The sequence below is a fragment of the Papio anubis genome, chromosome 16 (assembly GCF_008728515.1).
Source record: "Papio anubis isolate 15944 chromosome 16, Panubis1.0, whole genome shotgun sequence".
Taxonomy (NCBI): domain Eukaryota; kingdom Metazoa; phylum Chordata; class Mammalia; order Primates; family Cercopithecidae; genus Papio; species Papio anubis.
In genome coordinates, this window is record NC_044991.1 from 90,993,545 (window position 1) to 91,021,513 (window position 27,969).

At 62.3% G+C, this 27,969-nt stretch overlaps 2 protein-coding genes and 1 long non-coding RNA gene across 19 annotated transcripts; 2 read left to right on the plus strand and 1 right to left on the minus strand.

Moving 5' to 3' along the window:
* The first annotated feature begins 640 nt into the window (after positions 1-640).
* On the plus strand, positions 641-11,120 carry ZNF512B (zinc finger protein 512B). 3 transcript variants are annotated; one of them, XM_021921753.2, is made up of 17 exons: positions 642-1,049; positions 2,029-2,151; positions 2,460-2,602; positions 2,964-3,092; positions 3,186-3,844; positions 3,948-4,174; positions 4,271-4,342; positions 4,445-4,588; positions 4,746-4,870; positions 4,949-5,041; positions 5,219-5,317; positions 5,393-5,563; positions 5,891-6,085; positions 6,296-6,397; positions 6,665-6,727; positions 7,260-7,358; positions 7,722-11,120. In XM_021921753.2, the coding sequence occupies exons 2-17, from the start codon at positions 2,031-2,033 to the stop codon at positions 7,971-7,973; spliced, it is 2,694 nt and encodes an 897-aa protein (XP_021777445.1). In that variant the 5' UTR covers positions 642-1,049; positions 2,029-2,030; the 3' UTR covers positions 7,974-11,120. The 3 variants fall into 3 exon arrangements, with proteins under 3 accessions (XP_021777449.1, XP_021777445.1, XP_021777448.1); XM_021921756.2 differs by having other exon boundaries at positions 642-902; XM_021921757.2 differs by lacking the exon at positions 5,393-5,563 and having other exon boundaries at positions 641-2,151; positions 7,722-9,464.
* LOC103887862 lies at positions 11,084-13,749 on the minus strand. The gene is made up of 2 exons (XR_004179147.1): positions 13,712-13,749; positions 11,084-13,440 (listed from the first exon to the last, which is right to left on the minus strand). It is a non-coding gene; the product is annotated as an uncharacterized LOC103887862 (long non-coding RNA).
* Positions 11,292-27,962, plus strand: UCKL1 (uridine-cytidine kinase 1 like 1). 15 transcript variants are annotated; one of them, XM_021921763.2, is made up of 16 exons: positions 11,320-11,476; positions 19,786-19,872; positions 21,531-21,718; positions 21,908-22,014; positions 22,202-22,372; positions 22,498-22,569; positions 23,395-23,584; positions 23,669-23,730; positions 24,468-24,484; positions 26,620-26,718; positions 26,798-26,891; positions 26,966-27,028; positions 27,106-27,228; positions 27,312-27,419; positions 27,490-27,646; positions 27,735-27,962. In XM_021921763.2, exons 1-16 carry the CDS (start codon positions 11,364-11,366, stop codon positions 27,812-27,814), a joined length of 1,731 nt encoding a protein of 576 aa, XP_021777455.1. In that variant the 5' UTR covers positions 11,320-11,363; the 3' UTR covers positions 27,815-27,962. The 15 variants fall into 15 exon arrangements, with proteins under 15 accessions (XP_021777460.1, XP_031512790.1, XP_031512794.1 ...); XM_031656934.1 differs by lacking the exon at positions 19,786-19,872 and having other exon boundaries at positions 11,317-11,476; positions 22,189-22,372; XM_021921760.2 differs by having other exon boundaries at positions 11,319-11,476; positions 27,490-27,962.
* The last annotated feature ends 7 nt before the right edge of the window (positions 27,963-27,969 follow it).

The window sequence follows — 27,969 nt, forward strand, 5'->3', positions numbered from 1 at the left end:
AACCGCAGAGGGAGACCACGAGGCCAGCGCCGGGCCCTGCCGCCCCTCCCGCCCCTCCCCGCCGCGGGGCGCAGGAGCAACGCGAGTTCGCCCCCTCCCCGCGGTAAAGAGCTGTGTCAAGGTGGGGAGGGGCGGGAGCGCGCATGTGCGCAGCGCGGCGCGCAGCCTGCGCCGCCGGACCCACCGCCCGCGCCCGCGCCCCCACCCGGCCCGGCCCGGCCCGGCCTGGCCCACCCCCCCAGGCGCCGCAGGTAAGCGCCCGGCCGCGCCCGGCCCCGATCTGGCCGCAGCCCCGGCGCCCACCGCGCCCCGGATCTCGACCCCGCGCGCAGGCCGAGGAGGGGGCCGGGCTGAGCCCCCGCCCCCGCCGCGCCCAGGCCCCGCGCCCCGCACCGGCGCCGTCTTCCTGCCTCCTCCTTCTCAGAAAAAGTCGCCATTTTGGTTCACTGCCTTCGCCCCCCCACCCCGCGCCCGCGATCGGCCCTGCCCGGCCAGGCCGAGGCCCGCGCCCAGCGCCCGCGCCCGCTCCCGGCCCCAGGTGACAGGTGGGTGGCGAGGCTGGCCCCAGGTGCGCGTCCCTGGCCGCGCTCACCCGCTCGCCAGGCCTGGGCCGGGGTCCCGGGCCGAACGGCCTACGCGGCGGACCCGCTGCTGGCGTCTCCTGCGCGCAGCGCGGCGGAGCCCCCTCTCCCCGCCAGGGCTCGGTGTGCCCGCTGGGCTCGGGAGGGCCGAAGCCCCTTCTCGTCCGGGGCGCCAGTCGCGTCTCTACCTCCCAGGCCGGCCCTGGCTCCAGGTCCCACTACTCTGAATTCTCCTCCCAGGCTTCAGAAAAATTGGGGCCACCGGGGTCGTCAGGTGCTGGGATGACTCATGCGGACCCTGTCTCCTTTCAAAGTTGCAAAGTGAGGACTTCCAGAGAACTTTGTGCCCGGACACTGGCCACCCCCTTGGCAATGGGCAGTGACTGTCCTGACCTCTGACCTCAGCTCTCTGGCCCTCCTGGACACAGCAGCCCCTTCCCATCCCCTCTGATCTAAGTTAATTAGAAGGTATCAGGAGGGGGCCACCTGCCCACCCAACCCTCACCCTGCTTCCTGTCCCACCTCTTTCAGTGGCTTTTCCACAGGGCTGAGCCCAGAGTCTCCTCTGCTCCCCAGCTCTCAGGATGGGGTTCCCAGCAGCACAGGACCTCGGGGGGGCCCAGCGTTGGGCAGCAGGGCATTCTCTCTGGCCAGCAGCCTGGACCTTCACTGCTAGTGCTTCCACTACTTGTTTGGCTGAGGTGGTGGTGATGGGTCTGTGGGCAGGGGACTGAGAGGTTCCAGAGAGAGATTGGGGGCGGGTCAGCCTGCCAGGCCCCAGACAAGTCTGTGAAGAGGGTCAGGTGGGATAGCTCAGCCAGCACAGAGACAGGAGCCTGGTGCAGGGCTGGAGTGGGCTGGGGGTCCTCAGTGCCCACCTTGGCTGTTTTCCATCTGTGTCTGGAGAGAAGATTCCAAGGGTACCTGCCTGGGTAGGTTGGCATTGCATCAGGTCTGCGTGGGAAGGTACCAGGGCCCCAGTGAGAAGCTGTGCCCCCACTGCTGGGCCCGGGCAGCTTGTGAGCCAGCAGCCATCATCGGAGACATAATTGTCCCGTGGAGGAATGTTGCCAGCCTCCTTCCTCCTGCACAAGGCACCTCTCCCGGGGGCACACCCCTCCCAGCATCACCTCCAGCATCATCTCCGCAGCTATGGGGCTGTGTGTTGGGAAGGGGATCTGGAAGCTGGTGAGGGTCTCAGGACAGGACTAGATCCTTCCAAACTGATGATGCCTCCTGGGTTATCTGGGGAGACCTTGGCTGGCAGCCCCTCCCCTAAGTCAGAACCCCCCATCACTTGCTTTTCCCACGTGAACAAAACCACAGGAGGGCAGGCCCCTCTTCCCTGACCAGCGAGGACCTGCCAAGGGCGAGGCTCCAGGGCAGCCTCACCACGTGTTCTGAGTGGGGCCCGTCAGGCCTCACAGATTGTCTACTTGCTCTGCAGAGATGACGGACCCTTTCTGCGTTGGAGGCCGTCGGCCCCCGGGGTCCAGCAAGAGTGGTCCCGGGAAGGATGGCAGTCGAAAGGAGGTCCGACTTCCAATGCTGCATGATCCACCGAAGATGGGTAAGAGGAGTCAGGGCCAAAGTCAATTCTGGGCATGGTTCTGGGTAGCAAGGGGTAGGAGTGGGCCACGTCCCCGGGCATCCTGTCTCCAGGTACCCAGCTAGGCCCCTTGAGTTCCCAAGGACCTTACCAGGGGAAGGGTTGCCTTGGACATCGCCCAGGGCCCTGGGTTCTTGTCCTCAGCTGGCCACAGCCCCTGCCCCCGGTGCCCTGGTGTTGGGACAGTGGCGCTCACTGTGGGCCTGTGCAGCCCCCAGTGGTAGACAGTGCTACACAGCTTCCGAGCCTTGCTGTGTTATGTGCTGCAGGGATGCCGGTGGTCCGTGGTGGACAGACAGTGCCTGGCCAAGCCCCTCTCTGCTTTGACCCAGGAAGTCCTGCCAGTGACAAGACAGAAGGGAAGAAAAAGGGGCGGCCAAAAGCCGAGAACCAGGCCCTCCGAGACATTCCTGTGAGCTCCCTCAGGGCCATGGTGGGGCTCATGCTGGGGTCTCCCTGTCTAGCCACTGCCCTGCCCTGATTTGTCCTCTGCACATCTGGTACCAACTCTGTGCCTCAAGATGTGGGCACTGGCCTGGCAGGCTTCATGTGGTCTGGCTTTATATCTGGTGTGCCGGGAGATTCTGGGCTCCTAGAGCAGGTCTTGTGCATGGCCCCTGCCGGGTGGCTTGAATTCCCACTGCAGTCCGATGTTGAGGGGCTCATGTGGTGTGTGCACCCTGCAGGCCCAGGGAGGGCTCTGAGTCTGGGGCTCGGGCTGGCAGTGGCCCGGGTGGCTGCGGGTCAGCAGCACCACCTTTCCCCACACCTAGCTCTCCCTGATGAACGACTGGAAGGATGAGTTCAAGGCACACTCGAGGGTGAAGTGTCCAAACTCGGGGTGCTGGCTGGAGTTCCCCAGCATCTACGGGCTCAAGTACCATTACCAGCGGTGCCAAGGGGTAAGGGACTGTGGGTCAGGGAAGAGGAGGCCTTGGGGTATGTCTGGGCAGAGGCCCTTGGGGCCCTGTCCCACACCCGCCCTCCCTGCCCAGGGTGCCATCTCAGATCGGCTCGCCTTCCCCTGCCCCTTCTGCGAGGCTGCATTCACCTCTAAGACCCAGCTGGAGAAACACCGGATTTGGAACCACATGGACCGACCTCTGCCTGCCTCCAAGCCTGGGCCCATCAGCAGGCCGGTCACCATCAGCCGGCCCGTTGGGGTCAGCAAGCCCATTGGAGTGAGCAAACCTGTCACTATTGGCAAACCCGTGGGTGTCAGCAAACCCATTGGCATCAGCAAGCCAGTCTCTGTTGGCAGACCCATGCCAGTCACCAAGGCCATGCCAGTCACTAGGCCCGTGCCAGTCACCAAACCTGTCACAGTCAGCAGGCCCATGCCAGTCACCAAGGCCATGCCGGTCACTAGGCCTGTGCCAGTCACCAAACCCATCACAGTCACCAAGTCTGTGCCAGTCACCAAACCTGTACCTGTCACCAAACCCATTACGGTCACAAAACTTGTGACAGTTACGAAACCCGTGCCGGTCACCAAGCCAGTGACAGTCAGCAGGCCCATTGTGGTCAGCAAGCCGGTGACAGTCAGCAGGCCCATTGCCATCAGCAGACACACACCACCCTGCAAAATGGTGCTGCTGACCAAGTCGGAAAACAAAGCACCTCGTGCCACAGGGAGGAACAGTGGTAAGAAAAGGTATGGGGCTCGTTCCAGGCCGGGGTGCTCCTCGGCCATGGCCTGGGGGTAATGGGGCCCAAAGTTAGGCCCTCCTGGCCCTCACCTCACCTGCTCCCTGCAGGGCTGCGGACGGCCTGGACACCTGCCCAATTCCACCCAAGCAGGCCAGGCCAGAGAATGGGGAGTACGGCCCCTCCACCGTGGGCCAGAGCTCGGCCTTCCAGCTGAGTGCAGACGCCAGCAGTGGCTCCTTGTCGCCAGGCAGCAGGCCGTCGGGGGGCGTGGAGGCACTGAGGGCTGCAGGCCCTGCGTCCCCACCTGAGGAGGACCCCGAACGCACGAAGCACAGTAAGATGAGAGCCCCGGGGTGGCGGCCGGCGCAGGCTCGGCTCCTGACGGTTATTTGACCAGAATCTTGGCCCCCGTTTTCTCTCCCCGAGTCAGGAAGGAAACAGAAAACACCCAAGAAGTTTACAGGGGAGCAGCCATCCATCTCAGGGACCTTTGGGCTCAAAGGTAAGACCCCAGCCCGGTGTGCACTTCCAGGGCTGGGGCTGTCCACTGAGCGGCAGCCCCTGAGCCCACCCCTGCCTCTCTCCACCCCATGTGTGCACACAGGCCTGGTCAAAGCTGAGGACAAGGCCCGAGTTCACCGCTCCAAGAAGCAGGAGGGGCCAGGCCCTGAGGATGCCCGGAAGAAGGTGCCAGCCCCCATCACTGTCAGCAAGGAGGCACCAGCCCCCATGGCCCACCCAGCTCCAGGTAGGGGCTGCCTGGCAGGGGCTCAGGGCAGCTCTAGACTGCGGGTAGATCCCACAGCACAGGGATGGGGGCTGAGTGTGGAGGCTGGATTCTGTGCCTGGTGTCCAGGCCACCCAGGGGTCCCCACAAGCCTTCGAGGCCCCTGCCTCCCCCACAGGTGGCCCTGAAGAGCAGTGGCAGAGGGCCATCCACGAGCGCGGGGAAGCCGTCTGCCCCACCTGCAACGTGGTCACCCGGAAGACGCTCGTGGGGCTCAAGAAGCACATGGAGGTGTGTCAGAAGGTAAGGCAGCTCCCGGAAGGCGCTGGGAGGGAGATGCCCCGGCCCCAGGCAGGCTTCTCACATGTGCGCCATCTGCAGCTTCAGGATGCACTCAAGTGCCAGCACTGCCGGAAGCAGTTCAAGTCCAAAGCTGGCCTCAACTACCACACCATGGCCGAGCACAGTGCCAAGGTACCGTCGGGTCCCCAGCGCCTGTCCAGCGTGACCTCTGACCTCACACCCCACCTTCACCACAGCTCCCCCAGTTTCTAGCCTCGGATGACGGTGGCCCAACACCTGGGTGGGGCAGGGCCAGGGCAGGGACCTGTGGTGGTGGTGGTGGGTCACTGACGTTCACCCTGTCCCCAGCCCTCTGATGCCGAGGCCTCTGAGGGGGGTGAGCAGGAGGAGCGCGAGCGGCTGCGCAAGGTGCTGAAGCAGATGGGACGGCTACGCTGCCCCCAGGAGGTCAGTGGGGGCCACGGCAGTGTGGGGTGGGGGGGCCCTGCTGGCCACTCACCCACCCTCTGGCCTGACCCCCAGGGTTGCGGGGCTGCCTTCTCCAGCCTCATGGGCTACCAGTACCACCAGCGGCGCTGTGGGAAGCCGCCCTGCGAGGTGGACAGCCCCTCCTTCCCCTGCACCCACTGTGGCAAGACATACCGATCCAAGGCCGGCCACGACTACCACGTGCGCTCGGAGCACACGGCCCCTGTGAGTGGCTCTCCGTCCTGTGGCATCCGTTCCGTGGCACCATGCTTGCTCCTGTTTGCCGTGTGTGTTCCGTGTGCCTCGGGTACCAACCGTATTTGTCCATGTGCCGCCTAACGCGTGTGTTTCCCACCTCTCTTTGTGAGAGGCGCGTGTCCTGGTGGGCAGGAGGGTGAAACCTCCCTGTTCCCTCGGGTTGCCTGCGTCAGCCGTGTCCCCAGCACACTACAAGGCCTGTGGGTCCACCGGCCTTGGGGTGGCCTCACTGTGCGCTGACCTGCCTCTTGCTCCTGCGGCTCACTCTAGCCTCCATGCCTTCCTGCCCTTCAGCCCCCTGAGGAGCCCACAGACAAGTCCCCCGAGGCTGAGGACCTGCTGGGTGTGGAGCGGACCCCAAGCGGGCGTGTCCGCCGCACGTCGGCCCAGGTGGCGGTGTTCCACCTGCAGGAGATAGCAGAGGACGAGCTGGCCCGCGACTGGACCAAGCGGCGCATGAAGGATGACCTCGTGCCCGAGACTGCACGGGTGAGCTGCCCACCCAGTATTGAGGACAGCGCTGTGGCCTCTGGGCGGGACATGCCTTGGCCTGAGCCTTGGGACAGCCGCCCCGTGACCTGGGCCACCCGTTGCCCCTGCCATCTGTGGCGAGTGTTGCCTGCTGCCAAGGCGAGTGTTCTTAGAGCAACTGGGGTGTCTCCTGGCCTCGGGCTCACCCTGGTGCTGTCGAATTCACAGCTCAACTACACTCGGCCAGGGCTCCCCACACTGAACCCCCAGCTGCTAGAGGCATGGAAGAATGAAGTGAAGGAGAAAGGCCACGTCAACTGTCCCAATGATGTGAGCAGAGGCCGCCGGGTGGGGGCGTGGGGACCCACACAGGGACAGAGCCCAGGTGTGGCCCTCAGAGCAGGAGTGGAGGCTGAGAGCTTTCAGGAGGTGCCCAGCCCACCCCAGGCCTTGCATGCCCAGCCTGCCTGATTCCCAGGACTCACACCCCCTCACTTGCCCCAAAGAGGCCTCAGAGATCCCCTGGGGTAGGGCAGGGGTGTATCTTGGTGTGGGGTGCCCACCAGAGGCCCTCGCCCACGGCTGCCTCCCCTGCAGTGCTGTGAAGCCATCTACTCCAGTGTGTCCGGACTCAAGGCTCATCTTGCCAGCTGCAGCAAGGTCAGTTCTGGGGCCTGCCCCATGGCCAAGTGCTGCACTCAGAGATCCCAGCTCACCCCACCTGGGCCTCCCACAAAATAGTGTGGGACCCTGCCCTGCCGCCCACTTTTTCTATGTGGCCTCCTCTTCCACGAACCCAGAGACTGGCTGGTGGCTGATGGCCAGCCTAGGACACCTCCCTCACCCCTAACCCCAGCCACAAGCCAATGAGTCCTAGTCCTGTCCTCGGAGTTCTGTGTCCATGTAGGCATGAGTGGGCACCCCGACCCAGGCAGATGGCACACTGGCTTAGAATAAGGGATGCTTAGCAAAGGTCTGCAACTCTTCCCCTGGGCACATGCCTCTCCCTACCCTTCCTCTCCCCACCACCCCTGCAGCCCCGGCAACCCAGTCACCCCCAGCACTGTCCAGCACAGATAGCCACAGCTTTCCTTTGGCCACCCCTGACTTTGACCCTTTAGCCATGAGTAAGGGCTTAGGACAGATCTGGGTCCTCCAAGGGCTGAGGCACTGGCCTGCCTGTGCATTGCAGGGAGCCCACCTGGCGGGGAAGTACCACTGCCTGCTGTGTCCAAAGGAGTTCAGCTCTGAGAGTGGCGTCAAATACCACATCCTCAAGACCCACGCAGAGGTGCAAGGGCCATCACTAGGGCCTGTGGCTGGGGGCTAGCCCAGGAGGGGACGGGGCTGGGGTTGGGCACCCCTTATGGGTGGAGAGATCAGTGGCCCATGGAGTGTGCCTGGGAGGGCAGCCAGTGTGGAGAAATCTGGTAGTTTCTCCTCAAAGTCGGGTCTGGCTTCCCTGGGAGAACTGGGAGGCTTGCACCCTGAGCTGGAGCTGCCCTGAGAGTGTCCGCCTGTCCAGCCCCCAGCAGCCTTGCCGTGGGTGCTTGCCTAGTCCTGGAGGCAGACAGGTCTTCAGCTCTCAGGCTACACCTGGCTCAGGTGCTCAGCATCCAGTCCTAGGTCTTCATCAGCGCTTTTCTCTCCCCAGAACTGGTTCCGAACATCAGCAGACCCACCTCCCAAACACAGGAGCCAGGACTCATTGGTGCCCAAGAAGGAAAAGAAAAAAAATCTGGCAGGTGGGAAGAAGCGGGGCCGAAAGCCCAAGGAGCGGCCCCCAGAGGAGCCTGTGGCCAAGCTGCCCCCACGCCGGGACGACTGGCCTCTAGGATGCAAAGACAAGGGGGCCCGGGGCTCCACTGGCCGGAAGGTGGGAGCCAGCAAGGCGCCTGAAAAGTGAGCTTGGTGGGTGGGGCCTGGCCCCCATGCAGCTGCCACACCGCCCTCTGTTCAAGGCAGGGCTAGCTCCGGGACTTCTGTCCTCCAGTTCTCCATCCCCCACCCCCACCTCTTCATCTGTCCAGTGGGGGCAGTCAGCCACGCTCCCTTCCCTGAAGGTGGCCCTTCCCCTGTTAAGGCTGCCACAGGGCACACCTGGGTTGGGGCTCCCCAAGGTGTGTCCAGCAGAAGTGCAATAGCCGGGAGGGTTGCCCCTCCCCATGGGAATGTGTCTGGGGTCTTGGTGCCACAGGGGCTGCAGTGCAGGGCAGGCAGATGGCCTTTGGCCTCCGGGCTCTGCTTCCTCAGGCCCTGCCGGGTCCCCACCCTGGCTCCCTCAAGGCTCAGGCATCCCTGGTGACCTGTGGTTCTGGGCTGGTGAGGGCACCTGAGCGACTGGCAGCCGGCAGCCACCATCCTGGCCTCACCTCCACCCAACACTGGAACTCCAGCACCCCCAGCTACCTCCCAGGACAGACCCCCGTCTGACCACTGCCATGCTGACCCGACAGGCTCCTGCCTGCCCTTGGCCACCCACTTGGTCCCCCTGCTTCTGTTTTCTACCTCTCCAGGGCTGCCCCCTACCCCACCCCTGCCGCTCCTGTGTCAGTGTGATCCCTGCTGTGCTCAGGCCCTGCTCTGTGCTCCCAGCTTGGGGTAAGGGAGGGTTTTGCTTCTTGCACCTACAGGGCAGCAGGAGCTTGATGCCCTTCAACACAGCTGCCAGCCCTGGGGGTGTGGGACCCCTGGAGTATGCTCTCCCTCCAGTGTTCAGCCTTCTGGCACTGCAGGCCTAGGTTGGAGCAGCCTCATGGAGTAGGGATGGACTAGTTTGGGCTCTGGGGTCTTCCTGGGGCCCACGGGCATGTGGGGCAGGAAGCTGGGCAGAGCTGGCCTGGCTCTGAGTGGCCACTGGGGGAAAGGCAGCCTTCTGTCTGCCAATCTGGGTAGGCCCAGTGGCCGAGCTCTCATGGGAGCCCCCTCCCCACTTTTTTTTAACCGGCCCCCATTGTTTCTGGTCGTGTGGACTGATATGGGAACTGAAGGCCAGCCAGGGGAGGGGTCGGCCAAAGTCACGCAGGCTGATGGCAGCTCCAGAGCTGTCTTTGCCCCCTTTGTGCCCCGGGGGACGGCTGGGTCTACAGGCTGGGCAGGGGTCAGGCAGGGAGTCCAGGGTGCCTGGAAGAGGGGGCCACAGTCTGTGGCTGCCTCCCTGGGGTCCTGCCTTCCAACCACGGCGTTGCAGGGAGGACGAGGCTCCGAGGGGGCAGCTTTGGAGGGAGGCCGTTTTCCAGGGTGGGTGGGAGTGGGCTGAGGGCTCATCCCCACTGACCCTGGACGATGTGAATTTTGATGTTTGCCCGTGTGCGTGTGTCTCCTGGGTGTAGTGGATGCCAGTCTTGTTGCTGTGACAAGTAACAACCTTTTTTTTAAATTGTTTTTTATACAAAAACTCACAATCTGACATTTGGTGCTAAGGGTTTCCTGGTGCAGACGGTGGGCCTGGGGGTTGGGCTGGGCCAGGGCGTGGGTCTCTGGGGTTTGGGTCCCTTGCTGCTCAGGGAGGCAGTACTGACTGGGCACTGCCTCTGCCCCCAGCACCCACCCTCACCCATCCCCCAGGGAGAAGGGTCCCCACTGGGCTCGGCCTGCAGTAGTAGGGAGACAAGTTGCAGGAGCGCTTTGGGGACTGGGGTTGCAGTACACTTCCTGTCTCTGGCTTTATCCTTGGGCCAGAAGGCTCTGACCCTCAGCAGCCCTTGCCAGATGTGCTAGGGAGGGGGTGTGGAGACCTGGACTCCCCCACCCATGCACACCTCGGCCTGATGAGAGGATGGAGGCTTGGGCAGAGATGGGCGTGACCCAGCGTCAGAGGGCCCGGGGAGGCTCTCCTTCCTGTGTCCCAGAGCTTCACTGGTGCAGCCGGTGGGGCTGGAGGTGGAGGGTGGGGTCTGACAGCTTCTGCCGGGGCAGCCTCGGGAGGGGAGGGGAGCAGGCACTGGGCAGGGGCCTAGGTGCACTTTGTCCTTGCCACCAATGGCGGGAGGAGGGTGGACCTGAACACCTCTGCAGGGTGTCGTGCGCCTGCCCCAGCCTCTCAGGTACTTGGCCCTTGGGGAGGAGAGAAGAGGGTCTGGTTTTTGCTGGGGGTGAGTTTCTGGGACACTCCCAAAGCCCACAGATAATCCCTGGTGTGGGAAGAGGAGTCCTGGATACCTTGATGCTTAGCACTTTAACCCCCTTTGTCTTTAAGGTAGGCGTGGGGGCTACTGTCAGAAGTGGCTGTTGGGTCTGACCCCTCCTTTCTTCCCTCCCTCTCCCACATGCTGGTCTGCAGAGCACTCCTCCCAGGGGGTAGGGCCCTGGGTGGAGCTCAGCAGGGTCTGCCCACTCCCTACGCTGGCCCACATAGGCCTCCAGGAGCCCTCAGTGAGAGGGACCAGCATAGCAGACCCCCAGAGTGTGGTGGGCGCCGGCCCTGCCCGGGACCCAGTCGGGGCCCTTTCTGCAGCTCTACCTCTGGCTCAGCGCACGCCCCCTGCCCTGAGAACAGGAAAGGGCCCGGAAAGGCTGACTCACCGGGCCGACGCTCACGAAAATGGGATGCACTTTATTTGCTGGTGCAAAGGCAGGTGAGGGTGCCTCCTGTGTGACCGTTGACCCTCCTGCCTGGTGGCCCTGAAGGGAAGGAGCCAGTGAGCCTGACCCCGGGAGGGGCCGCCCCCGCGTGCCCTGTTTGGCGGGCCCCAGGCGGCTCCCCCAGGCCGGGGTCTGGGGCCCCAGGCTCTCCCCTGCCTCGCGGCCGCGCGTCCTGTGCTTTGGGTTTCTTGGTTTGGGTTTTTTAATGCCAGTTCTCAGTACATAAGTGCATTTTGAAAGAGGTTCCAGCTATCACTTGTAACCATATATATATACATATATATTCTATCTACAAAGTGTTTATTTGCGAGATGTTTCGACGGTGAGTTCGGGCCCCGCCCGCCTTGTGACCATCTGTCCCCGGTCCTCGTCCCCGCCCCGCGCCCTGGTCCCGAGTGGCGTGCGGACGGGCCATCACTGTATGTATTAAAATGACTGTATCAAATAAATGTTTATTGATTTTTTTCCAGGGTTTTTGTGCGACTGAGTTTGTGGTGAAACGCAGGGGGCGGGGCCCTCCGGGCACGTGGTGGCGGCGGTAGAACTACGGGTCCCGCGTGCCCCCCGCGCGGCCTTGTGGGGCTCGTAGTGCGCGACGCGCGGCCTTGTGGGGCTCGTAGTCCGCGGTGGGCGGGAGAGGGAACCACCAGCTCCCGGCGGCCCACGCGCGCCGCCCGGCCCAGCCCGGCCCGCGGAGAGGCCTCCGAGCGCAATGGCTGCGCCCCCGGCCCGCGCGGACGCCGACCCCTCGCCCACGTCGCCACCTACGGCCCGAGACCCGCCAGGCCGGCAGGCTGAGAAAAGCGAGACCGCGTGCGAGGACCGGTAGGCGTGGGCGCCGCCTCCACTTCGCTGGCGAGCAGGAAACGGGCCGCAGCCCTGGCCGAGGTGGGAGGGTGCTCAGTGCTCGCCGCGAGCCCAACTCCCCCACTCCCGGAGGCCAGGCGGCGGCGCCCCGTTCTCCCACGTGCCGGGCGGAACCCTGCGGGCTTGAAGCGGCCGGGAGGACGGACCTGACCCAAGACAGCAGGCTTCTCGGGGCCCGGGGGAGGAGCCCGGGTGCGCGCCCCCAGCGTTGACCTTGGTCTCTGCCGCCAGTGGGTGGGGCCCTCGGCCTTGAGCACCCAGCGGGCCGTGTGCCTGCTCGACTGTGCGAGTTGCTCAGTGTTGTCGGCTCGGGGTGTGGCCGGCCCAACCCGCGAGGCCAGGAGTCGGGATTTGGGGGTGCGGCGGCGCACGGTGCCTTCTGATTGCTCCTCACGCGCGGGGCACCTTGGAGGCTCTGCTGGGGCTTTGCAAGAGCATGAGGTGGGGAAGTTGCGGGGGTGCAGCGGGAGGAGCCACCCCACCCGAGCCCTGCGCGGCGCCTTTGCGGCCGTGGCCGTCAGGGGGCGGTGGCCACGCAGTGCCCGGGGCTGCAGGAGGGCGCTCTGGGCGCTGCCCCTCCCTTCACGTCTGAAGTGTCCCTTGGGGAGCCGAGGGGTCCCCATGGAAGGGATTGTTCCTACTCAGGCGCCTCTTGCCTGGGTTCAGGCTGTGACTCTGGTCAGAAACGCTGTGAGCCAGGACTTCCTCAGAGATGGGCTGCGCGGGGGGCCGCCGGGGGAAGGGTGTCCCGGCACAGGGTCGCTCTTCTCCAGGAGCTGCTGGGCGGAAAGAGCTTTCCCGTGGTCCTGTGTCCTTTCAGTCCACACCCTCCCAGTGGGCAGTGACTGGGAGCTTTGCATGGCTGGAGTCTGGTAGGACCTGAGTCTGTCGTCTGTTGATTCCAGAGAGGCTGTGTTTTGTTTGTTTGTTTTGTTTTGAGACGGAGTCTCACTCTGTCACCCAGGCTGGAGTGCAGGGGCTGGATCTCGGCTTCCTGCAACCCCCGCTCCCGGTTCAAGCAATTCTCCTGCCTCAGCCTCCCAAGTAGCTGGAATTACAGGTGTGCGCCACCACGCCCGGCTAATTTTTTTGTATTTTTAGTAGACAGGTATTTTGTCATGTTGTCCAGGCTGGTCTCGAACTCCTGACTTCAAGTGATCTGCCTGCCTCGGCCTCCGTGGGATTACAGGCGTGAACCACCGTGCCCGGCCACCAAAGAGGCTTTGATTTAACCCAAGGTGGGGCAGGCCAACGCTAGACAAGCACTGAGGGCTCTTGATAAAGGCACTCCCAGATAACACAGGTTGGTGGCAGCAGCCATCTGGGCCTGCCCTGTGCACAGACAGTGGGCTGGGCACAGTGGCCCTTGCGGTGTCTGAGGAGGCAGAGACTGCTGTTATCTTTGTTTGCTGTGGTTACCAAGGGACAGGAGGGAAGCTGCAGGCAGTGAGGATAGATTGCGGCACCCTTCTCCAGGGGCCCCGGTCTGCCCTGGAACTGCCTCTTGTCTTAGGCAAATTTCTTGCACTTTGTGTCTTGATGCTTGTACCATTGCGGACTTCCTCTGCCCCAGCCTAGGGCTTTTCTCACTGTTCCCCGAGTGTGTCCCCCAGCGTTCCTGCGTCTGCCCCTCTTCAACCTCTGGTGCTGCCCTTGGTGTTCCATAGCAGGCTCCAGCTTGGAGGTCTGTGCACAGGTGGAGGTCTGTCCCCAGGGCTGGGTCTCCTCCAGCACCATTCCAGTTCCTCCTGCCACGTCATCCCAGCAGTCAGTCTGTCCGTCTCGCCCGTTGTTTACTGTCTGCTTGTCACTCGTGACTCTGTCCCGGGCACCTGCCCCAGAGCTGGCCCATGCTGGTGCAGGAACAGGTCCTTTGTGGTGTTAGCAGTGACTCCTGGCTGCGGTTGAGATGGAGTCTGGAGCTGTGGAAGTGGGGAGCAGAGGGAGGCTGCCCATGACCTGTGCAGAGCAGGTCCTGCTGAGGGAAGGTTTCCAGAGTGGTGGCGTGGGCCAGTGCAAGTCCCCAACCCCCCAGTGCCCCTCCCGCCTGAGAAAGCTGCCCTAATGACTCTCCTAGAGTCAGTCCGGCACAGGGGGTCAGGCCAGCGTTGGCTCCTGTGGGCTAGCTCCTCCCTGCTCCCTCCTCCCTCCAGCCTCTTTTTAGTTATCCCGCAAACTTCCCTTAAACCTGACCTGTCGGCCGGGCGCGGTGGCTCAAGCCTGTAATCCCAGCACTTTGGGAGGCCGAGACGGGCGGATCACGAGGTCAGGAGATCGAGACCATCCTGGCTAACACGGTGAAACCCCGTCTCTACTAAAAACAATACAAAAAACTAGCCGGGCGAGGTGGCGGGTGCCTATAGTCGCAGCTACTCGGGAGGCTGAGGCAGGAGAATGGCGTGAACCCGGGAGGTGGAGCTTGCAGTGAGCTGAGATCCGGTCACTGCACTCCAGCCTGGGTGACAGAGCGAGACTCCGTCTCAAAAAACAAAAAACAAACAAAAAAAAACCTGACCTGTCAGGAGGCGCCGTGCTTCAGGCACCCAACAGGAAGGTCCGTGGGCAATGGTGACCCCAGGGGTGGTAGAACAGGCCTGAACCACAGCAAGGGAGTACCTGAGCCTTTCTTTCTCCCTCTGTGCTCTCTCCTGCGGCTGTTTCCTCGGTGTTGGTTTCCATGCCCCGCGCTCCCTGCTGCTGGATGTTTGCTTCTAGTTTCCTTCACATTGTGGATAGTTGGTGAGGGGCAGCCCTGCCTCCAGTCTCCACACATGCCTGGGCTTCTTTCTTTCTTTCTTTCCTTTCTTTTTTGGAGACGGAGTCCCAGGCTGGAGTGCAGTGTTGCCATCTCAGCTCACTGCAACCTCCACCTCCCGGGTTCAAGCAACTCTCCTGCCTCAGCTTCCTGAGTAGCTGGGACTACAGGCGCCCGCCACCACGACCGGCTAACTTTTTGTATTTTTAGTAGAGACGGGGTTTCACCATGTTAGCCAGGATGGTCTCGATCTCCTGACCTCATGATCGGCCAGCCTCGGCCTCCCAAAGTGCTGGGACTACAGGTGTGAGCCACTGCACCTGGCCCATTTTTTGTATTTTTAGTAGAGATGGGGTTTCACCATGTTGGCCAGGCTGGTCTTGAACTCCTGACCTCAGGTGATCTGCCCACCTCAGCCTCTCAAAGTGCTGGGATTACAGGCTGGAACTACCTGCGGCCTCGGCTGCTCGGCAAGCGACATTTCTTTTTTTTTTTTTTTTTTTGAGAGGAGTTTTGTTTCGCTGTCCAGGCTGGAGTGTGCAAGTGGCTAATCTTTGGCTCACAGCAACCTCTGCCTCCCCGGGTTCAAGTGGATTCTGCCTCAGCCTCCTGAGTAGCTGGGATTACAGGTGAGTGCCCGCCCAGCTAATTTTGTATTTTTAGTAGAGACCGGGTTTCTCCATGTTGGTCTGGCTGGTCTTGAACTCCCACCTCATCCACCCGCCTTGGCCTCCCAAAGTGCTGGGATTCCAGGCGTGAGCCCCGCTACCGGTCACTGCTTGTTTCACGATGACGACACTATGGGGTCTCTTTACTCACTGATGAGGCTGGCCTGCCTTATCTCATGTAGCTGGTGCTGGGATTCCAGGCGTGAGCCCTGCGCCCGGCCGCCTGTGCTTGTTTCTTTACGATGACGACACTTACGGTGCCCTTATCACCAATGAGGCGTCTGCCTTGGTCTTTGTGAGCTGGCCCACCTGTAATGCACCTGCTGTTGTCCTTGGGGAGGAAACTGGAGGTGCTCATGGTCTGCGGGAGGGGTCTGAGCCACACTCGACTGTGCTGTGGCCCAGAGTAGGATGGCTGAAGGTGAGGGAGGGGCAAGAGGTGCCCAGAAGTGGCTAAGGCAGCCTCCAGCACCACTGGCCTCAGCCTCACCTGCAAGGAGGAAACCTTAGGCAGAAGGTACCCTGGGCAGTGCTTACCCCAACTCGGTGTCAGCACCTGTGGGTGGCGTGGGGAATGGAAGCTCGACCGCCCAGCTCAGCAAGTCAGAACCTGGGAGGAACACCAGTGAATGGGACCAGGGCAGGGCACCCCTCCCCGCTGGGAGCGGCTCCTTCCTGCCGTGGGCTGCTGTGGCCGAGAGCAGCCTCCTGGAGGGGCATGTTGGGGACCACGTGGTCTGCAGCGAGGCAGCGTGATTCCAGGGTGGGGCCTGGTGGTTCCATTCACAGCTGCATACCTGGGCTCGTGCGTCCCCGGCCTGGCCAGCATAGTGTTGGCTTCCACGGGTCTCTTGGCCAGCTGGGGCAACCAGAGCATGCCCATGCCAGGTAGATCAGCCTGAGTCCACTCTGCTGTTCAGACAGCCCAGCCAGTGACACGGCTCCCAGGAGCCCAGGCTCCGCGCCCCTGCTCAGGACAGCCTCTGCCTCCCCGACCCTGGGCTGTCTCCTGCCCACTTCCCAGATGAGGGGTGTAGCTGCCTCCGGGGAGCAGAATGAGGAGAGGAAGCACCTGTGGACACAGACAGATGGGCCAGTCCTGCCTCTGAGGCAGCTCCCAGGAGTGGCCCACTTTTCAGGAGTGTGACGGACACAGACAGATGGGCCAGTCCTGCCTCTGAGGCAGCTCCCAGGAGTGGCCCCACTTTTCAGGAGTGTGACCTCCATGTGGAGTCTTCCCTTTTCCCCGAGCTCCTGGCAGCCCCTGCCTCAGTACTGGAAGCTCCAAGAGAAACTCATGGTAGGAGGAAGCTGACTGACTCCCATGGTGGCCTGTCCGCCCCGGGAGAGCTTAGGGCTGCCAGGACCTCTCTGTGCACATCCTTGACAAACTGCTGAGGGTGGGGCGGAACCCCCGTTTCTGTGGGCTCTCGGAGAGGTGACTGTGTCCGCTGTGCTCTGCTGAGCCCTGGGTGGTGAGCCCTGGGTGGTTGCAGGTCCCTGCAGGATCCCCCGTGAGTGGGGGCAGGGCAGGGCAGTTATTTTCAGATGGTGCCAGGGGGTGGAGTTTCAGATTTGTTTATGCCTGTCGGAAGCACTTTGGGGCTAGGGATGGGGTGCCCAGCTCAGCACTGACGTTCGGGACATCTGGCCAAGAGGCGCCTCAGATTTCCCTGTCCTGCTGTGGGGGGTTCACTCTGTAGCCCAGGCAGGCCAGGGGACTGTAGCTTTTTCCAGGGGATCCAGGAGGGGTGCAGGCACATGGCGCAGGGTGGTCCTCCGCAAGCCTGCGGCCCTAGGCTGGCCGAATGTGCCAGCGCACGCACAGGAGGGGGCAGTTCACACCAAGGGCTGGCCTGAGGATTGTCAGGGCCACACCAGGCAAAGCCAGCGCTATTAATATCAGGCACACACAAGCCCCCAGCTGGGTGATCCTCTTATGCCTGTGGCCTTGGCCTCTGAGGACGGCAGTGAGTGCTGTGCCCTCAGTACGGTAGGGGCTCCAAGGGCCTCCTAGCTGAGTCTCTGCTGACACTTGGCAGGCAGCTTCTACCAGCCAAGGGTCTCACCCCCAGCCCCCGGCTCTGCACCCACTGTGCTGCCCATAGGAGTAGTCCTGCCCATGGACGGGCAGTTCAGGTGGCCGGAGCTCCTGAGCTGCCTTAGGGGACTACTGTGGATCTGAGGTGGTGATGCCCCCGACGGCTGCCTGCGCCTGAGCCCCCACGCATCCACCCCTGGGGCCACTCGCTGTTCAGGAGCACCCACCCGTGTCCTCGACCATGAGCAGCCCCCCATCTTACCCTGGCATCAGGATCTCAGGGTGCCGGGCCCTTGGAGCAGAAGGCGGGTGAGTCTCGGCTGGAGGTCGCTGCTGCGAGGGGCGCCCACTTGTGCTGTGGTCCTGGCCACTCAGGCCTGTGTTTGGTGCACGTCTGTGGGTATCAGGAATCAAACAGGCTGGCAGGTGCTCTCGGGCACCGGGCAGAGCCCAGGGTCGAAGGCGCAGTTCTGCTCGGGGCCGTTGGTCTGGGCACGTCTCTTCTTGTGTTGGTTACGGCTCGGAACCCTCTGGGCTGGAATTAACCTTTGTTGTTGTGGCCAGAAGCACTCTTGTCCATCTGTTCACGGGAAATGAGGTTTGTTGTGTAACTTTCTCCTCTCTTTTTGTTTATTTTTAATATTCTGAAGTTTTCTTTGTGGAGACGGGGGTCTCACCATGTTGCCCAGGCTGGTCGTGAACTGCTGGCCTCAAGCAGCCCCCCTCCTGCAGTCTCCAAAGGGCTGTTCCAGGCACGAGCCACCACACCCGGCCAACTTTCCTCTGTCAAGGGGTGCTGCTTATGAAAAGTGGGGGGAGGCTTTGTCCTTGACTCTCAGAGACAGACCAGCTTTGGAGAAGGTAGTGGGGCTGGGCTTGGTGCAGACTCAGCCTGACACCGTCACAGGCCTGCGGTGAGGCGGGTTCCTGGCTCATCATCCTGGCCTGCTTCTGACTGTTCCACTGCATGGCACGGCTCCCAGCAGAAGGGCCAGCGCGTGCCTCGGGAGGGATCTGCGGTTACTTCAGCAGGATGAGGAGGAGCCACAAATGGGGGGTTGGGAGGCTCCTGCTGGAGAGGCCTGAGCACCAGGAGACTTCCAGTGGGGAGCTGACACGGTGCCAGCCCAGCCTCCGCCGTCTGGTGTCTGCCCCTCAAGTTCGTCCCAGCTCTGTGCATTAGTGGGCTCACCCTCGGCGTGCAGGGTATGCGGAGGAAGTGCAGGCAGCCGCACGCGCAGTGCTGGGAGCTTTGCTGGGGAGCCTCTGCAAGTCAGATTGTGTCAGAGCTTCCTCTCTGAGGTTGAAGACCGTGGGTGATTCCCGCGGATGCTGGGGTTAGGCGTAGAGGGGAGGGGCCGCCTGGGTTTCTTCTCTGCCCACCACGGCGTCCATGGCCATCAGAGCGTTTCTATATGCCGGGCCTAAGCTGGTCTGCCGCACTGTCCCCAGCTGTGGGCATCCGTCACCACCTGCTGGGGGGGTGGCCCCGGGGGTGAGCCTTGCAGGCCCTTGTGTTTACTGCTGGTGCGTTGGCAGTGTCCGTCCAGGGCCCTGGCGGTCGTGGCTTCTGTTTGCTGGGTCCCATCTTCCTCCTTGACTGACAGCCCTTCAGGCAGGTGGGGTGCAGGTCCCATTCCAGCCACGGCCCCCACACACAGTCTCGGGGCGGTGCCGTGGTACCTGCTCCCCTTTCAGGGCACCGTGCAGTGGCGCTGTCCCCGGGCCCCCTCGCCTGGTTCTCTTGGCGCCTGGCTGTGTTGTTTGTGCTCAGCCCTGCTGCTGACGTCAGCGCTCAGCTCCAGAGCGATCTCCGAGGCCACGGAGGTGAGGCCGATTATTCCCAGCGCTCACTCCCTGACGGCGGCACAGAAACAGGCAGGCTGGCTGTCTCCGAGGAGGGGCGCAGCGCACTTTCCACGTCAGGCAGACAGCGAGTCTTCTCGCTGCTGTCAATGTTGCCACACGTGCCCGTGAGAGCTGCTGAGGTGGCCTGTCACCTGTTGGGCTAGGCTCTCTCCTCCCACTGCCCCCTGTGTGTGTCCACGGACACCGTCCCCCGGCTGTGGGTGTCACGGGTGCACGGGGAGGAGTGTGCCGCCGGGAACATGAGTGTTCCCACGAGACGCTCAGGTCACCCCAGAGGCAGGAAGGGCCTTGTCCTGGCCGCGTCCTCAGCCATCCACCAGCCTCCAGCACCTGCCTGCGCCAGGCCCTGGCGCAGCGGGACGGCTCCCACAGACCACGGCGTGGCCTGCCAAAAAACATTCCTGCCCACCCAGTGACTGCCAGCTGCAACACCACTGTCTCCCTCCTTCTCACACCACACCTCCCTCCCTCACACACACCACACCTCCTCCTCACACACACCCTCCTCCCTCACACACACACCTCCCTCCCTCACACACACACACACCCTCCCTCCCTCACACCACACACCCTCCCTCCCCCACACCCCCCCCCTCACACACACCTATCTTGATCTTTATGATTCTTGATTCTTTTTATTCTTTATTCTTGATTCCCTTTGATTTTTCTGACTGATCTTTTTGAAAAAAAGACTTTTTTTCCTTTATGATCTTTTTCCTTTTGTGATCTTTGACTGAAAAAAAAAAGATCGATCGATCGCAAGATCGACTTTATGATTTTGATCAAAAAAAAGATCGACTGATTTCCCGCGCCTTTATTCTTTTTTCTTCTTTTTCTTTCGAGATTGTTTATCGAGACTGTTGACGCCGAGTGTTTCGATTGATAGGCTGAAGGCCTTTCCCTCTCTGCACCTGTGTTTCTGTGTCATTTTCAGGCGTAACTTGCGTTTGTGGAGTGTTCCATCTCCCGCGAACTCCAGAGCGCAGGGACAGACTGTGCCGCTGCAGGAAGCTACAAAGAGGTGGCTCTGCTGTTTGCAGGACTCTCCCTCTTGCCCCCGGGGCTCTGCCCTGCGCAGGCAGTGACTGTGGTTCTGAGTTGCTCCCCATGTGGGTGGGCCATGACCTGCAGGGCCAAGGTGCTGACCCCTGAGAGCTTCCCAGGCAGGCCTGAAACATGATGCTGAGGCCACCATGGCCAGCGTGCTCTCTTCTGCCGGACCTGTGTCTTGTCTCCTGGCATCTTCACACCAGGCTCTGCATCCGAGCCTCTCAGAACAGATTGAGCAGGTGCCACGTTGTCCCCCACCCCGGCAGGGCACTGGGCCACACTGAGCCTCCCCAGAGGCTGCCTCTCCCAGGGCTCCATGGCCAGTCACGGCCCCTGCCCGTCCGAAGATGTCAACTGACAAGTTGGCAGGCGCCTGAGTGTTGGTCTGGCATGTGCAGTGCATGTAGATGCCACCCAGCATAGGTCTGTGTCTTCCTCCTGTTGATTTCCCCCTTGCAGCCTTTAGGGGCTCCCCGTTCCCCTGGGCAGGCTCATGCTCACCTCCCAGGCAGCCTGCAGCATGTCCTCTCTAGTGTTCGCCAGATACCGGAGGTTTCTATCTTGGGAACCCAGGAGGGGCCACAGCAAGAATGAATGGGGTTCCCATAAGGCTCCCAGCCCAGGGTCCCCCATCTGGCACTCCGACAGCCAGAGAGGCCAGGCCGTGGCACCACCCTGTGCAGGGCTGCTGTCACTGCAGGAGGATCAGGCCCTGGCTGAGCCCTCTGGCCTCTCTCCCTGAGCCCTTCAGCCTGGTCATGTCTGGGGACCTCACCCTGGCTGTGTGCGCACAACCTGGTCTGGCCTCACCTCCACCAACGTGCTGCCCTCACATCTCCTTGGGCACCCAGCCTTCAGCGTGGCAGCGATTTGGCTGCCCAGAGAGTGTGCTGGGTTGGAAGGGAATATGGTCCACTTTGGGGTCTTGCCTGCCTTTCACATGCCCACCTTGAGTCCCCTTGGGGACAGGGCCTGGCCCAGCCAGTGCCTGTCCACACAGCAGGATGAGCATGGCCCCAAGCTAGTGTCTCTTCTCCTTCCCTTGTCCTTGTTTGCTGTCCCTCTGTCCTTGCTGTGTGGACAGTGATGGTCTGCCCTGTGCCAGGCTAAGCACTTGGGTCTGTGTGTCCTGTGGCCCAGCTGCAAGCAGGCTTCTTTTTTTTTTTTTTTTGAAGTGGAGTCTTGCTCTGTCATCCAGACTGGAGTGCAGTGCAGTGGCATGATCTCAGCTCTTTGCAACCTCTGCCTCCCGGGTTCAGGCAATTCTCCTGCTTCAGCCTCCCTAGTAGCTGGGATTACAGGTGCCTGCCACCGCACCCAAGTAATTTTTTTTTTTTTTTTTTTTTTAAATTTTTAGAAGAGACGGGGTTTCACCATGTTGGCCAGGCTGGTCTCAAACTCCTGACCTCAAATGATCCACCTGCCTCGGCCTCCCAAAGTGCTGGGATTACAGGCGTGAGCCACCACGCCCAGCCCAGGCAGAGTTCTTATGTACCCCCAATGAGCCTGCCCACCTCAGCCATACCTGTTGAGGGGGTGGGGAGATGCCCTGTGGGCCAGCCATGCCAGCGGGTACCTGGGAGGTGGGCAGCCCTGGGCCAAATCCGAGCACGCCCCTGTCTGCAGCAGCAATGCAGAGTCCCTGGACAGGCTCCTGCCACCCGTGGGCACCGGGCACTCTCCCCGGAAGCGGACCACCAGCCAGTGCAAGTCAGAGCCTCCCCTGCTGCGCACCAGCAAGCGCACCATCTACACCGCAGGGCGGCCGCCCTGGTACAACGAGCACGGCACGCAGTCCAAGGAGGCCTTCGCCATCGGTGAGAGCCGCGGGAGCGTGGGGCCTGCTGCCAGACGCCTGCCTCCGGCTCCCCTCCAGTGCTTTCCACTGGAGCAGGAGAAGGAAGCCGGGCAACTGCAGGCAGTGGCAGTGGGGTGGGTACCTCTGGGACTGATCTGCGTGGGCAGCCCTTCTGTTCCTCATAGAGGGTCTCCGCTCCCCCCGGCAGGCCTGGGAGGTGGCAGTGCCTCTGGGAAGACCACTGTTGCCAGAATGATCATTGAAGCCCTGGACGTGCCCTGGGTGGTCTTGCTGTCCATGGACTCCTTCTACAAGGTGGGCCCCCGCCCAGCTCCCCCAAGGACCCCCTTGTCCTCTCCCTGACCCTGGAACCCCTGCACATGCAAGTCTCTGGTATCTGAGCCCCAGCGTGGCTACTCCTGGGAGGCCTAGAGCCCCTGCCCACTGGCATTGGGTGAGGGCCCTGCTGTGCCTGCAACTGCTCCACAGCGTCCCCCACCAGGTGCTGACTGAGCAGCAGCAGGAACAGGCCGCACACAACAACTTCAACTTCGACCACCCGGACGCCTTTGACTTCGACCTCATCATTTCCACCCTCAAGAAACTGAAGCAGGGGAAGAGTGTCAAGGTGCCCGTCTATGACTTCACCACGCACAGCCGGAAGAGGGACTGGGTAGGCCGGGGGCCTGCAGAGGGGGCCAGAGGGGGCCTTGGGGGGTAGGCCAGGGCCCTGCAGAGGGGCCTCGGGGGGCCGCAGGCACATGAGCCGGGCTCCACAACTCCTGGGTCTCTTCACAGAAAACACTGTATGGTGCAAACGTCATCATCTTTGAGGGCATCATGGCCTTTGCTGACAAGACACTGCTGGAGGTTAGCACTCACCGGGAATACCCACCCCACTGGTGTCTCAGCCCTGGCCACCCTGTCCATGACGTGTGTGTCCTCCTGCCCCATCCCCAAGGCGTCCACACCCTATAGGCCTAGGCCAGCCACTCCCTACCCCAACCCCAACCCCAGGCAGGCTACGGCTGGGTCCATCTGCTGGCCCTGCAAGGCAGAGCTGGGGCAGTGGTTCCTTCTCCACCGCCTGAGGCCTGTGCTCATACCTGGCATGTTCTTGGCGTTCTCGTCCCTTGCTGTGGTCCTGACGGACAGGTGAGGACCTGGGGCTGGTGTGTTTGAGAGACTGTGCTGTAGGTCACAGGAGCCTTCAGGACAGAGCTGAGTGTGACTCAGGTTGGCCTGATCCCAGGGCCCAGGTCCTGCCCCTGGCACAGGCCCAGAGGACCCCACTGTCCAGCACATAGCCACCCCCAGCCTCCACAAGGCCTCTTCAGGGGTCAACTGTGGTGTGCTGAGCATGTGGATAGACCCTAAACTCGCCATGCCCCCCGTTCCCCAGTGTGTTGGTGCGAGTTTCCTCAAGCAAAGTAAAGGAGATCACGTATGCCCAGCCCCATTCCTGCCTGAGTCCTTCGCCAGCCACCATGCCACGCCTCTTCACCTAAGCCCCTGATGGGCAGCACCCCACCCCAGACACCCCCACCTCCACACTCCTCCCACCTGCCATGGTGCCCTGGGGAAGTGGCTCTGGCCAGGCCCACAGACCAGGCGGCTTCACTGCAGGGGCTGGTCCCAGTGTCTCCATGCCGGCTGCTGGCATCCAGCCGCTCACTGGCCCACTGTCTCCACCAGCTCCTGGACATGAAGATCTTTGTGGACACAGACTCTGACATCCGCCTGGTACGGCGGCTGCGCCGGGACATCAGTGAGCGCGGCCGGGACATCGAGGGTGTCATCAAGCAGTACAACAAGTTTGTCAAGCCCTCCTTCGACCAGTACATCCAGCCCACCATGCGCCTGGCAGACATCGTGGTGCCCAGAGGTGAGCCTGCTGGGCTGCCTGTTGGGTGGATGTCAGGCAGGCTAATGGCCCCGCCCCCAGTCACCCTCCCCCATCCCGCCCCAGGGAGCGGCAACACGGTGGCCATCGACCTGATCGTGCAGCACGTGCACAGCCAGCTGGAGGAGGTGAGTGGCCCTCAGCCCAGCAGGGTCCTGTGTCCCCACGGCCTAGCCCAGCCCCACTACCCACTTCTCCACTGCCACCACCCCCAGTGGCCTGCTCCCCTCATCCCCCTGTGCTCACTGTCCCTTGCCAGATGCCAGCCCTGAGTGTCCTGAGCCTGCTTGGTCAGTCGGATCGTCCAGCCCAGACCCCATCCCGTTGTGCCGTGCAGGGCCTGGGTTCCCTGAGGAAGCTGGGGTGGGGGTACAGGTGCTCAGGACCCAGCCGAGGGTGCAGCCTGCTCAGCACACCCAGCCTGAGCTTTTGGGAATGACAGGCATGACCTGCTGGCCCAGGACTGGGGGGTTTCACTGCTGAGTGCCACGCCAGGCCAGGCTCCTCTCTTTCTCAGGGGGTCACCCCAGGAGCGACACCCCTATCAGAGGTCCCGTGCTCCCTGAGGCATTCTATGGCTGGGCCCTGGAGCCTGGGCTGGCTCTGAACACACTCCGTAACAGGATGTTGAAGGCCTGAGGCCTGCAGAACAGCGCCCAGGGTCCTGGCTCTTGCCCCAACCCAGAACTGCAGGTCTGGCCCAGGTGGTCCCCAGGTTAGAAGCATTAGAAGCTGCCACCCCCATGACTGGCTGTGTCCCTGCGGGTCTGCAGCATGTCCATTCCTGGGTGGGGGTGGCCTGGCCGCCTGCCCTGGTCACTGACGCGCCACCGTTCCCTTGTGTCTTCCTGTGTTGCTGCCACAGCGTGAACTCAGCGTCAGGTAAGACTTGCACAGCTGTCTGCACAGATGGAGGCATTTCCAACACTCCCAAGGAGCTCTCGGTCTGGGCTGTGATCCAGCCAGGCAGGCAGCCGGCTCTTCCCAGTCACAGAAGGGGAGGTGTGGAGTGGTCCCAGCCCTGCTTCTGCCTCCCCTTGCTGGCAGATGAGGACACTGAGGCACAGAGACGTGACGTAGCTTGCCCAGGGTCATGGGGTCCTGACCCTGTCCTGGCCAGACTTTGCTGGAGGCTCCCCTGACCCCTGAGTCTGTCTATGGGATTTGACCCCAGAGAGCACAGCTGTCCTCCTGAGGCAGCACTGCCAGGCCCCTGGGGCAGTGACTACAGACATGTCCCAGCAGCCAGGGAGCCTGCTGTGCCTCCTATGCCCAGCCTCACGGACCAGTCAGCTTTCCCTGGTTGCAGGTGGGAGGGCCTCGCCCCTGTCCTCCCACCCACCTAGGTCCTGCTTGCCCCAGCTCTGTCCTCGCAGCCCACACAGCTCTGCCAGCAGGAACTGGGCAACTGCAGCAAGAAGCTTGGGCTGGGCCGGGGCCGTATCCCACTGCCCCTCCCCAAGGGCAGGCGTGTGGGGGGACAGCCACGAGGGACCTGCCCTTCTCCCCGCCTTCTGTGGGTTGGGAGGCTCCTGACTGAACCACCTGGTGGGAGAGCCCTTGTGTTCAGAGCACTCCAAAGAGTTTGCCAAATGCTGGAAATGCCTCCAGGGCCCGTCCACCAGCCGTCCACCTCCTGTGCCTGCATGAGTCTCTGCTTGGCCCTCTCCATGGCCAGGGAACCCGCAGGTCTTGTCCCATCAGGTTCCTCCTGAAGCTTTTGTTCTGAGAAAAAAAAAAATTTCCAGGGTTTCAAACTTGAAAAAACACCTGAACACAGCCAGACACATTTTCCATCGTCTGGTCAGCTGAGAAAGTGTTGGCCTGTGGCTCCACTCACTTCCATCAGCCCCAGAAAGCCTTGGTGGGGGGCAGGAGGGAGGGCTAGGCAGGGCTGGGGACCTGGCCGCCCACACTCCTCCTCAGGCCTGCGGGGAACGCCCTGCTCCCCAACTAAGCAGCCTTTGATTTCGAACCTTGCGCTTTTGTTCTTCCTTTATGTTTACCCAGGTGTTCCTGGTTTTCCTGGCCTTCATCCTTTGTTTCCTTTGTTCTGTTCTTTCCTTTGTTGTCGATATGTGCCGAGCCCGAGCGACCTCGATTCTTTGTTCGGTTTTCCTTTGTTTAATATTGCCTTTGAGACTCGACTTTTGGTTCGTTTTCCTTTGTCTTGAAACATACCTCTCGTCGAGCTTCCTTTGAAAGACTCGACTTTGGTTCCGGATTTTCCCCTTTGTTCATTACGCGACTTTGTTGATGATCTTCGCCGACTTTATTCGAGCCCCTGTCTGGTTATGCCTCTTCTGTTCCCCTGCTATACCTTCTCCCTTTAATCTCCACCTTTCCCATTTCTCACCTGCCCACGCCCACCCCAGCTCCCCCCACCCGCCTTCCTGTTCCCCTGCCCCATTCCCTGCCCTTGCCCCGCCCCTTTTCCGCTCTGCCCCCTCCCTGTCCCACCTCTTTCTTGCCTCCGTCCCGCCCTTTTCCTGCCTGCTCCTACACCTGCTCCTGCCTCTGCCCTCCCCAGGCTTGGGCAGCGGGGCAGGGCAGCCAAGCGGCACTGAGCCAGCTTTGCCCCTCACCCCCATCTCTTGAGGGGCCACGCACCACTTCGGGGAGGAGCCAGGGCGGGGCCTGACCCCACAGAGCTTTAGTTGTTCCCCCAGGGAGAGGCTGGGGACAACCCACCTATTGTGGGGTCTGAGACCTGTGAGCCTGCCCTGTGCCTGGCCCACTTCTGCTTCCTCTTAGCCCAGGAGGGGTCCCGCGCTGGGAGGGGCCCTCACACCCTACCCCCCAGCTTTCTGCCTGATGGTGAGCTTGCCCCGCTGTTCGCCACCATCTTTCGCCTTTGCCTGGCAGCTCAGCCCCAGGCAGAAGTCAGGCCCGCTCCACCTCCCGCTGTGCCTGGCCCATGTGTTCCCCCCACAGTGATGTGCACGGCCGTCCTGTGGGGAGGGAGAGCTCTGGGAGAAGACCCCCTTCTTGAGTGTTCCCCATCGGTTTGTCCCCAGGGCTGCGCTGGCCTCGGCACACCAGTGCCACCCGCTGCCCCAGACGCTGAGCGTTCTGAAGAGCACGCCGCAGGTGCGAGGCATGCACACCATCATCAGGTAGGACCCACCTGGGGACGGAGGCCCCCACGCGCGCTCCCGCTCCGCGCGCGCTCCCGCTCAACTTTCCGCCCCGCAGGGACAAGGAGACCAGTCGCGACGAGTTCATCTTCTACTCCAAGAGACTGATGCGGCTGCTCATCGAGCACGCGCTCTCCTTCCTACCCTTTCAGGTTTGTAGCCCGCGAGGTGGAGGGTGCGTCCCGGACTCCCTGCGCTCACCGAGTCCTCACCTTTCACCCCACAGGACTGCGTTGTGCGGACCCCGCAGGGGCAGGACTACGCGGGCAAGTGCTATGCGGGGAAGCAGGTACCTGCCTGGGCGCACTTGGGCGCGGGATGGGCTGCTGGGGCGCGATGTGGGTGCTTAGTCTCCCCTCCCCGCAGATCACAGGTGTGTCCATCCTGCGTGCCGGTGAAACCATGGAGCCCGCCCTGCGCGCTGTGTGCAAAGACGTGCGCATCGGCACCATCCTCATCCAGACCAACCAGCTTACCGGGGAGCCCGAGGTGCGTGGGGGCAGCTGGGGCGATGAGCCCGGGGCTGGGGGCAGAGGGAGCCGCACCTGCAGCCTGACCCGTGCCGCCCGCAGCTGCACTACCTGAGGCTGCCCAAGGACATCAGCGATGACCACGTGATCCTCATGGACTGCACCGTGTCCACGGGCGCCGCGGCCATGATGGCGGTGCGCGTGCTCCTGGTGAGTGGGCCCTGGGTAGGCGGGGCAGGTTCAGGCAGAGGTGGGATTTACCTGCCCATACACTTTGTAGGACCACGACGTGCCTGAGGACAAGATCTTTCTGCTGTCACTGCTCATGGCAGAGATGGGCGTGCACTCAGTGGCCTATGCGTTTCCACGAGTGAGAATCATCACCACGGCGGTGGACAAGCGGGTCAATGACCTTTTCCGCATCATCCCAGGCATTGGTGAGGCTGCCCAGGCCCTTCAGCCGTGCATGAGGGCAAGGTGGGTGGCCCTGGGAGGCCCCACCACACACTGGCCCGCTTTCTCCAGGGAACTTTGGCGACCGCTACTTTGGGACAGACGCGGTCCCCGATGGCAGTGACGAGGAGGAAGTGGCCTACACGGGTTAGCTGCCCAGTGAGCCATCCCCGTCCCCGCCACCCTCCTTCTGCCTCCTGACCCAGGATTGCCGAATACAAAGATGTTAATTTTTAAAATGTTACCAGTATAATTTATTTTATGCATTTTATAAAATAAATAAAGCTTTAGAAAAATGAAGGTGTGA

What these genes read in the sequence shown, in the direction of transcription:
- ZNF512B (XM_021921753.2), top strand. Translation starts at nt 2,031, where the DNA reads ATGACGGACCCTTTCTGCGTTGGAGGCCGTCGGCCCCCGGGGTCCAGC. An exon ending in TGGCCGAGCACAGTGCCAAG is followed by an intron (nt 5,042 to 5,218) that starts GTACCGTCGGGT and finishes CCCTGTCCCCAG; the next exon opens with CCCTCTGATGCCGAGGCCTC. An exon ending in ATCTTGCCAGCTGCAGCAAG is followed by an intron (nt 6,728 to 7,259) that starts GTCAGTTCTGGG and finishes TGTGCATTGCAG; the next exon opens with GGAGCCCACCTGGCGGGGAA.
- UCKL1 (XM_021921760.2), top strand. Translation starts at nt 11,364, where the DNA reads ATGGCTGCGCCCCCGGCCCGCGCGGACGCCGACCCCTCGCCCACGTCG. An exon ending in AGACATCGTGGTGCCCAGAG is followed by an intron (nt 23,585 to 23,668) that starts GTGAGCCTGCTG and finishes ATCCCGCCCCAG; the next exon opens with GGAGCGGCAACACGGTGGCC. An exon ending in TCTCCTTCCTACCCTTTCAG is followed by an intron (nt 26,892 to 26,965) that starts GTTTGTAGCCCG and finishes TTCACCCCACAG; the next exon opens with GACTGCGTTGTGCGGACCCC.